The 11,047-nt window shown below is 29.1% G+C and overlaps 1 protein-coding gene across 8 annotated transcripts in view; it reads right to left on the bottom strand.

The window, feature by feature from the left end:
* The window catches only part of LOC142332600 (AP-3 complex subunit delta-like), a 90,948-nt gene extending 81,054 nt beyond the window's left edge, over positions 1-9,894 (bottom strand). For 2 of the 8 annotated variants that reach the window (XR_012758341.1, XM_075379129.1), the window contains exons 1-2: positions 9,435-9,894; positions 4,801-4,960 (exon numbers count right to left, since the gene is read on the bottom strand). Coding sequence is in view for 1 of the 8 variants with exons in the window: in XM_075379128.1 (XP_075235243.1) it covers positions 4,801-4,809 (9 nt within the window). In the remaining 7 variants the exon portion in view is untranslated. The remainder of the gene's footprint in view (positions 1-4,800; positions 4,961-9,434) is intronic. The other 6 variants (XR_012758342.1, XM_075379132.1, XR_012758343.1 and 3 more) reach the window with 5 other exon arrangements.
* Positions 9,895-11,047: the final 1,153 nt, after the last annotated feature.

Genomic DNA, 11,047 nt, shown 5'->3' on the forward strand with positions numbered 1-11,047 from the left:
TGAACAAATTCACAGGAGCCTTTAAGAAACCACTTCTTACCATATATTCCTTGATAAATTATCAAGAATAAAGTAATTATTTAAATTGATTACAAACTTTTTTGGGAGTCATGTAAGGTAATTTACAACAATTAGGTTATGTAATTTAATGTACATAAAATAAACATTAAATTCTCTAATTTTTAAATGAACAAATTCACAGGAGCCTTTAAGAAACCACTTCTTACCATATATTCCTTGATAAATTATCAAGAATAAAGTAATTATTTTAATTGATTACAAACTTTTTTGGGAGTCATGTAAGGTAATTTACAACAATTAGGTTATGTCATTTAATGTACATAAAATAAACATTAAATTCTCTAATTTTTAAATGAACAAATTCACAGGAGCCTTTATTGAATTTTATTTGATTGTTAATACGATACACAACTGCTTAGAATTAAATCGTTTGGATACGTTTAGTTTAAAAAAAAAAACGTATGCATTTGTTAAACATATATGTTTAGTGTAATAAAATTATAACATATATTTTTTGTGTAATAAAAAAAAACACGAAGAATTCTGAAGTATCCTATTATAAATTATTTGTTACATTGTATAATAATTATAAAACAAAATTAAATATTTGATGAATATTTTGAAATGACTGCCTAAATTTACCAAGCCTGTAACAAACAACAAGACCCAACTCTAGCTTTGAATTCATTGGAAATAACGCAACTTTACACAATGGCGTAAACAAACATTAACACTGGAGTGTATTCTTAGTAATCTTTCATTTCTTAGAATTTTTATTACAGCTGAAGCCTTTGTCTATGAAATATTTTATTCAATTCTCTAGTAGTTACACATTAGCATATATGCTGAATGTTAATAAATAATTATTGAAATAAATATTCAATAATAATAGTTAATAATAGAAATCAAATGAAAATATAAAATTGTAATATTAATTGTGTAAAATAAAAATTGTTTTTTAAAAACAATAATTGTTAAACAAAAGATTTAATTTAAAAATATTAATTAGTGAGGGGGTCTAAAACAAGTACCATATGGCCACAAAACATAATTATTAATTATATTAATACATTGTACAGAAGCTTCCCCATAAAGAGAGAAAATGAATATAGAATTTAGAAGACAAACAGGTTCTTTCTAGAAAAGAACTTAAAAGTGTAGATGCTATGGAAAATGGACATTAACATACTTGAACAAAAAGGACAAGTCAGATATTGGTATTGCAAGTTAAGAGATAAAAAATACTGCCGAGGACCAGCATGGTGACAGTTTTTCAAGTTTAATTCAGTGTGCAATAAAAGTGATCACAATGTGCAGGAGCAGTTAGAATAAGTGTTTGGTAACAAACAAGTGAAGAATGTCCACCAGTATTCCATTTTTGACAGTGGTTGAATTCTATTCATTTACAAAGTGTAGTGTAATTCTTTTGTAAACACTAAAAGTGAATAATACTTGAATTTAGTGAATTGTTGATTTTTCAATTTTATCTTACTGTTAATTCCATATTAGTTTCTATTAATTTTAAAGTGTATAGTAAATCATAATTGTATTTTAGAATTCATAATTTAATTATTATTACTTAGTGTTTAATACGAATTGCTATTTTGTATAAGTTATTTAAGAGTAATAAATTCTTTCATGTGCTATCCCCCAATATCCTTGTTGAACCACGAGCATGTGATAATATCATAAAATATAATTAGATTGTATATATAATTGTATTTAAATTACACGTATAACACATTTAATAATTTTACTGACAGCTCATCACTCTCCATAACTTTTCAATTCTACATATGCTTGTACAACTTTCAACTTTAGGATTGTTGCTTCTGCTATAACCTCTTCTACTTCATTCTGAATTTATAAACAGACTAACTGGCTTTTTATTTTAATAATATAGAATAGATCCTGTGCAGATATTTCTTTCTTTAAGTATCTCTACCTCTCTGCATAATACTCTTGCCATCTTTTCTGGCCAGTTCATTAGTCTGTACTCTTCCTCCATTTACCACTCATTACTGCTTTTACTTTTTTATACTTTAATATGTATAATTCTTTTCTTTCACTGTCTGAGCAATATTAATCTGCCAGCCACTTTTGCATTTTATATCTCTTTAATTCATCATTCAATTTTTATTGAGCCTACCTTCCTCATCCTTCACATTTATCTTCTTACCTCCATTTATTTTCTCTCGATCATTGCCTTCTTCCCTTAATGAAGAGTCACTGTTCTATTCCTAGTATTTATTTTACAGGCATGATTGATTTTCCTAGATTTTGTTTACAATAAAACCTTCCTATTTCACATGCGGATAATTTATTAAATAAATACTCAAAAAATTACGGTGTTAATTAGTCAAGGTTAGTGAGCAAAGCGAGCGTAGGTTAAGTTTGGTTAAATTATATTTATAAAATAAATATTTATTTATGTTAAACTCTACATCGGCCCATTTTCCACCGAAATCCAATTGACTACTTTGTTTTTAAATAAAGCTGTAGCTGCGGTGGCATTAATATGTAAGTACCTTAGCTTATGTTAATCCAGGTTTCTTGTTAATGTTTTTAAATTTGTGTTCATTTACATAGTCAATACACAATTTTACCTCCTATAATTTCCACGCTTAGATTTTTCTTTTATGGTTTTTAAGTATCTATTATGTGGACATTTTATTCTCTTTAAGGCAATCAATAAGCCTTTTTCTTTCATTATATATGCTCTGGCCACAATTTTCCACTACTTAATCAGTACCTATACTGCAAGCATTTCAATTACCCATTAGATTATATTCCCTATTTTAAAAGTTTAAATTTTGTAAACATTAGTTTACAATAGTTCTTCTAATGAATATATACTCCCATATCTTCCCAGAATAGGAACAAATTGTTATTACAAACTGTTGTTAAAAAAATGTTTATAACATTTTTAAGCACACTGTTTTGCTCAGTTCTGCTTGTGTGACAAAGTGAGAGTTCAGTATTTGATTCTTCTGGTATGTAATTAATATCTGTTGAAGTTGATTATTCATAGACTGAGCGTTGTAGGGAATCAGAAATTTCTTACCAAGAAATTGGAGCAATCTGAATCTGTAAATCAACACCATGAAGTACTGGTCTCAAAGCTGAATGAAGATTTGGGTATTCAATACTGATTTTATTGTTGGAATTGAATTCAGTTGCATTTGTTGCAGAAAAATAGCAGTCATCATAATGGTTAGTAGGAATCTTCAGTAACAATCTTCTTCATTGCCAAATCAGGTACACCAAAAGGCAAATGCTCTTTCTTTCCTTAAATGCTTTTCTTTAACCACTGGGTTAGTTTAACTTAGCAATTAATGATTGCTACATGTGGAGCCCAGGATTTATCTTGTCTCCCAAGGGACAGTCAAATGTTTATGTTCAATAAAATAATACAAAAAGTTGTTTTGTCATATAAATCTTTCACTAAATTTATGACACCGCTTATGAAACAATCTTTGTAATGTGTGTGTGTGATAAAAACCACTACTAAACAACACAGCAAGTCATACTAATAGCTGAATTCATTCTGAAGAAAATTTCATTACGTTGAAATTTTAAAAACGTAACAGTGTGCTTAAAAATGTTATAAACAATTTTTTTAACAACAGTTTGTAATAACAATTTGTTCCTATTCTGGGAAGATATGGGAGTATATATTCATTAGAAGAACTATTGTAAACTAATGTTTACAAAATTTAAACTTTTAAAATAGGGAATATAATCTAATGGGTAATTGAAATGCTTGCAGTATAGGTACTGATTAAGTAGTGGAAAATTGTGGAAAATACATACCAGAAGAATCAAATACTGAACTCTCACTTTGTCACACAAGCAGAACTGAGCAACCTAGACTTGCATTTGCCGAGAATTCTTGTATTTATGAGATGAATCTGTGATTCATCTCATGAATCTGAGAAGTTTCTCAATATTTTAAAAGATCATAACTAAAAATCTGAGGGTGATAAAAGAAAACTGATTTCATTTTAAGATTCAGCATAAAAAACACATTCTTATTCACCTACTTTTATCTCAGTTCTAAATTTTTTTTTACTGTTGACCTGTATTATTAGTGGTAAAAGAAAAACCAGTATAAACCCAAAAATGGAAAAGGTCAAAATACTAAGCTGCAAGTTGAATTTTAACACACTCAGGCAAAGTAATACTACTGCCACATAGTGTAATATATTTTTTCTTCTACACATAACTGGCTTAGAAACTTTTTTTCACAATCAGGAAATTTAGAAAATCATATTTCTTAAAGTAGAACCTGCCTTTCATACCAAGCAATGTGAGAGTTTGACCAACATAGTACTTGCTTAGGTTTCAAATTTAGGAAGGCTAAATGTTTATTTACAGAAAGAGTAAATTTAAATTACAGAAAAGACTTTTTAATGGTGTCTTTTCTGTTAAAAATGTGTAAAGTGTATTTACGATGATAGATTAAATTTACTCCACAACTGAAATAAATCTTTTGCAGGTCTAATGACTGTTCTAAATAAGTTAAACTTTAAATTACTAAACATATTTAATTTAATATTGAAGGAGTAGGCCACCTACAAGAGACTCAGCTATAATTCTGTTTTAGCAATTCATAAAACAAAATTATATTTATGATGTTATTCAATTGTTAAGAAATGTAAATATTGTTAGAGTAATTACGTTTTAGTACATGTTATCACGACAAATTAAAGATCACAATACAAAAATTAAATAAACCTCTTGTGATTCCCTTAACAAAGTACAACATAAACAGCCTACCTGTGCCATTAAAACTTCACCAAATGACTCAAAATATTCTCTCAACTGCTGTTCAGAAGTTTTCCAAGAATAATCAAATCTGTGCACTTCATTTTTGTTTCCGTCCTTTTTGTTTTTGCTGTAGAATTTTCCTAATGGTCATCAGACTTTCTTTTGTTTTCTGAAAAGCATAAATAAAGTATCCGATAATAATTTTTTTTGAATAAGATCATTCTTATGCTCTGGGCAACTGATTAAAATGCATTCATAAATTTTGTGACAAGTAGGCTACATAAAAAAGGGGTGTAAGCATGAGTAAATTAATGTCCATGTCAATACAATTATTTGAATTTTATGACCAACTATAATTACGTTAAGTTAAATTTTACTTTGCATTGCTCATATCTTTGTAATAAGCAGAACAAGAAAAGGACATTTTCATACCACTTCTAAAGGATGTGTGTATCCAAGCAATTTTCAAAATTTCAATGTTCTAATATATTGTATGTGTACTGGAATAAAAAAAATTTATTGTTAAAGCGACATTATTTCAAGTTTTCTTTAATTTTATGTATTTCTTTTTTTTCCAATATATTGTTTTATTTACAAATATTTAATTTTAATTAACAATAAAACAAATACAGAGCAAGTAATAAAATAAATATACTAACACCATACAGAAGAGCTTTAAAGAAAAGGATACAACAAATTTTGAAATAGAATTTTTTAATGGATATATACAATTTAAGTTAATAAAAACTTATGACTAAAATTGGAAAATTTTGATCAACACAAAGTATCATTTATGTTAGCTGACAAACTAGGGAGGTGTTTTCTCCCACAATGTTTTTTTTTTTACATTACATATTAGTAATTTTGCTCATGCTATAATTATATGCTTACAATTATAAATATAATCTAACCAAACTTAGCCTACGCGTGCTAACTTGACTAACGTGCATGGGTTAAGTTTTTGGATGACCCACCAGGTTGGTCTAGTGGTGAACGCGTCTTCGCAAATCAGCTTATTTGGAAGTTGAGAATTACAGCATTCAAGTCCTGGTGAAGGCAGTTACTTTCATACAGATTTGAATACTAGATCGTGAATATCAGTGATGGTTGGGTTTCAATTAACCACACATTTCAGAAATGGTCAACCTGAGACTGTACTAGACTGCACTTCACTTACAATCTTAGATATCATCCTCATTTATCATCTGAAGTAATATCAGACGGTAATTCCCAGAGGGCAAACAGGAAAAAGATAGTTAGGTTTGGTTAATTATAATTCCTCTGCAAATACCTCCAAATACTGTATAATTATAACACAAGCAATTACTAATACGTAATATAAAAAAAACAATCGTGGGGGAAAGCAGAAAAGACCCCAAACTAGAGCTTCAAAAATAAATATAGGGAAAAAATCTTAAATTACAGGCATGAGAGAATATTCTAATTAGGACATAATGAAAATAATAGAAAAAATCAGCTTGTATGATCTGCTTATTCTGAGTAGTATATATGAACAACCACATAATAAAGTCCAGTCCCATGACACATTGAACCTTCTACATTATGAAACCAACTACACTAAGAAAATAAATTGCAATAGTAGTGGCTTCTTTAAAAAAAAAACTGTCTTTACATACTAATGATAAATTTGTCCATAAAACAATTTCAATAAATCAAACTCAAATTAAAATAACACAAGAAATAAAAAGGGTGATAAAAGTTTCCAATGATAAAATCTAAAAAATAAGCAGTGACAGTAATAGCTAAACTTCATAATGAAAAAAGGGAATATTCAGAATAAACAACGAAGAATCTCCACAATTGTACTATCTGCAAAAAAACTTCTGCCAATCTACACTTGAAAGACATTACATTTACATTGACATTGACATTTTACAAATGACTGAACTGGATCTGCTGGACTCAACGCATGTTTTCATTGAAAAGGCAGTCCATAATACATAATTATTTATCAGTAATAAATATCTAACATCTAGTTACATGTAGCATAAAGAAATTAGTGGTTATGAGACTAATCAGATTACTTTAAACTTAAATTAAAATTTCCCTTCACACTGAAGCATGTAATATTTAATCTGACAAGATAAAACCATCATTTCCTTGATAACAAAACTTACTACAAGAGTAGACAGACATTTAGAAAAACCAAGAATCTTTGTCTGTATTTTCAGAAGTTAAATCATGCAGGGGTAGAAAAATAATAAATCTACCAAAAATGTACAATATACTAATTTCTGCCAATTTTGTTGCTAAAAAAATTTCTTTAAAATATTACAGTGAAATTTTTAAAACTTCCTTAATTAAACTTAATTTGACACTTCAAACCAACTACTTAATTTGTTACAGCTGGAGATGTTTTTATTTCAAAAAAATATGAATTTAATTTTTTCTCATGAGATAAACTTTACCTCACCTGAAAGGTACAAAACTCGATATGTCAGTTGGTGATGTTTTGGGCAGTAGGTAGGTAGGTAGGTAGTTGTGAGGGAAATTCCACTATATTTGCATTACTGTTTGCACTAGAATAGGGACTCATATGCGATTCCTAGGGTTAAAATGGCAATTAAGGAAGGAAATCATCAAATTTTTAAAACAAATTATGATGTCACATCATTTTAAAATAGTTTCACTTTTTTTTTTTACTTTAAAGAATTTTGTTGCTGGCACATAGGTATATCCCAAATATCTGTTCTTTTGTTCCTACATTTACTTAAGATTTTATTCCAGTAATTTTTAAAGATTTTCCAAATTTATGCAGGTGTTTTAAAAGTTTCAATTAATTCAAATCAGTTACCATAAAATCCATTTTCAAGTTCATAAATGTAAAATGATAAATTGATTATGTTTTTCTTTTTTAACAGCTTTCAGTGCAAAGTATAATTGAAAATTACTATAATTTAATTAATAGGTAATAATCTGAGTTTGAGCAATAAAAAAAAACCTTATCTTGCCATCTAGAATTTTTTGGTTCTTACCTTAAAGGTGATTTCAAGACTACCTAGATCACCATTAGATTAAATAGAAATGGTTGTGGGAATGGTTAGGTTAGTCAAATTTAATGTCTACAAAACATACGAGAATGTAACTTAGATGAACATATATTACTTGAAAAGATTGTTAATGTGAACAATTTGTGTTCTTTCAATAACTGTTTAAGTAGAGAGAAAAATAACAAGTCTGGACACCCAAAACCAAAGAAAAGAATGAAAGTTAAGCCTGGGAAGAGCATAACTGCTATCGGCTTAAATAAATGTGTGAAGGAGAAATAAAATGAAATAGGAAAAAAGCATCCTGTAACAGGGAAAATATATGTATTAAAAAAAGACAAAACTAAGGAGAGAAAAAAAAAGAACAATTAAATGAAAGTATTTCTCAAACATGGAGTTTCATTATGACACAACTTTGATAACTTTGCTAAATCAGTAGAACAAGACAGTCAAGCAACTATATGACAATAGTTTTAACTAGGAGATTGGGGCTTAGATAAAATATGCAGCTAAAAAACATGTTCACACATTATGCAGGCCTAATTTGTGAAGTTAATGAAGAAAAGTTTATGGATTGTATATTATATCCATATTCTTTCCAGCAATAATCTTTAGCCTAATGAAGATGATGTTGACATACTTAACACTGACATGTAATAAATCTATTGAATTAAATGAACTTATGCATATTAAGTGTTCACAGATGCTGACAATAATTTTGTTTCATGATAAACAAAACTATGATACATTAAATAGCATTAGAGCCAAATCCACTGTAATGACTCAAAAATTATCCATTTCTGAACAAAAACTAAATTTCATCTAAAACTAAATATTAAAATATATCAGAGAAAATGTAACACCAGAATATAAATATGATTGTCTAAACCTAAATAACCTAAGACAATAGCCCTATTTTGTTGACAATTTCAATGAAATCGTTTAGGCTGTTAAAAGCTGATATGAACAAAACAATTTGATAAATAATACTAAAGAGCTGAATAAAAAGAATGTAAAGCAGTTTCATTCTGAAATTGTAAAGTTTTACAACTATGTTCCAATACAAATACAAAAATAAAAGTAATTTCAGAATTTAATTATATTATCTGAGGACAAAATAGAAAAACCGATTATCACAGTGCCACAATTATTTCAATAAACTCTATATCAAAATTTCTAAACAGAATGTCATTTAGTAGGAACATATTTTCGAAGAATTTATTAAATCTACCAAACTAATCATGTGATATACAAATCATAAATACTGGGATTACTATTCAAATAAGATGAGTAGAAAGAAAAAGGTTACATACAGGTGATAACGCATGAAAAATGTCAGTGATCTGACTAGACGCATACACAAGCCGCCTAAATACAAACAGGATAAGACACAAATCCTAAAAAAAAATTATCTTAACTATCGCAATACTATAATTTCTCTCCTTTTATAAGTTATTAAATTGTTTAAACAATTAAATCATAGTTTTAAAATCAATGTTTCATTACATCAGCTTAAAACCTACATTTGTGATTATTACACAACACGAGAGAAAACGTTTCACGGTTAACAAAAAAAATTTAGCAACTACATGAAAATATACTCAATTCGGTTGTAGTAAATGGTAAATTGCTTACCTTTTGGGAAAACGCAGTAAAAAACGTTATTTCCCCAACCATCATCAGGAAGATGCAATCGGCCATCTACTAGTCTCACACAACGCACAGTACGCGACTCTCGATTTCTGTATTTCAAACCACACGTACCAGGAAACTGAGCAGAGAGCGTCGACAATAATAAAGTACCATCATCCTCCGAAGGTAATTCTATGGGTTCCTCGCCTTCATCTTCAGCAACTTGCAAATAAGAACTCATTTTCATCAATTACGTTTTACACGATACCCACGCTATGCCAGAAACAAGAAATAAAAGTTCTCCTACACGTCTTAATAAGCTTAAAGCAACTATTAGTATCAATTCATTCCACTAAATCGTTATTCTTAGTTTAAAGTAACATTCAAGTAGACAAATTTCTACAACACAGTCACGCCACACTACACTATAACAACATGGCGGATTCATCATGATACAAGGAGGAAGTCAATGTTACACAGGTGCCTGTGGAATTATATTTCACTGTGAAAAATATTGCACATTGAATTAACTTTAACTGAAGCGTTAATATTCTATTAATTAACAAACCGATATTACAGATACAGATAAATATACATAATGAACCTCAAATTTCACAATTTTCATACCTTTTTAAACAAATATTATCAATATAAAAATTATATCGAGTAAACTCATAAATATCCAATGATGTCTGTATAACATAAAAGTAACAAGCACTTACACATTACAATGTGGACGAGTGTAAGTTATATGCTTAACATACGCTTGAGAAATATATCAGGAATTGGCAGATACTCAAAATCTTTAATTTTACTTACTTAAATTAAAGTACCAACAAAATTGATTGTACAGTTACTACTTTATTGGAACTGCCATTAATATTGATGTCATTTTATAACAGATTTAATTAATCGCATTCAGCCGATATGTAGAACTTTCGATTGCCAGCCGGCAAAATCTTTTATAATAAAATAAAAAATTACACGATTAATGTCATATTAATTCTAAGACACCAGCTAGTAATGATGAAATGGTATATTCCATCATGCAAACGTATTACTTTGCTCAGTCAGCTAAGTAATTACTGGCGAAATTATTAATGTATATCTTGGCACAACGCATTTTATAGAGTCAACGATATTTAAGTGCTGCTTATCTAAGTATAAATTTCATTGGCAACACCTTTCTTTTATTATAATAGATGCATACACCTTAGTTTAGTAGGACTCATTTTATGACCAAATTAGCGGAGTTTTCACAAAAAGTCTTCTCTCCATTTATGGCAGTCAGTAAATGTGTGCTCAACATCATCTTCGCGATTGCAATACATACATTCCGTCGATGCTCTTCTACCGATTCTGTGCAAGTAAAAATTAAAGTTGCCATGCCCTGTAAAGTATTGTGACAGGTGAAAATTCACTTCCCCATGCTTCCTATATATCCAGCTTTTAATATCGGGGATGAGTCTCTTTGTTCTACCTCCAGGGCCATTCTCATTCCACCTGTCCTGCCACTTTGCCATTAGCCGCTGCCTTGATTCGTGAATTCCAACTCCCTGGTCTCTTTCAACTCTTAAAAGTGCCAATAAATCAATCGGTGGGACTCCAGCGAGCAC

The sequence above is a fragment of the Lycorma delicatula genome, chromosome 11, assembly GCF_047948215.1.
Source record: "Lycorma delicatula isolate Av1 chromosome 11, ASM4794821v1, whole genome shotgun sequence".
Taxonomy (NCBI): Eukaryota; Metazoa; Arthropoda; class Insecta; order Hemiptera; family Fulgoridae; genus Lycorma; species Lycorma delicatula.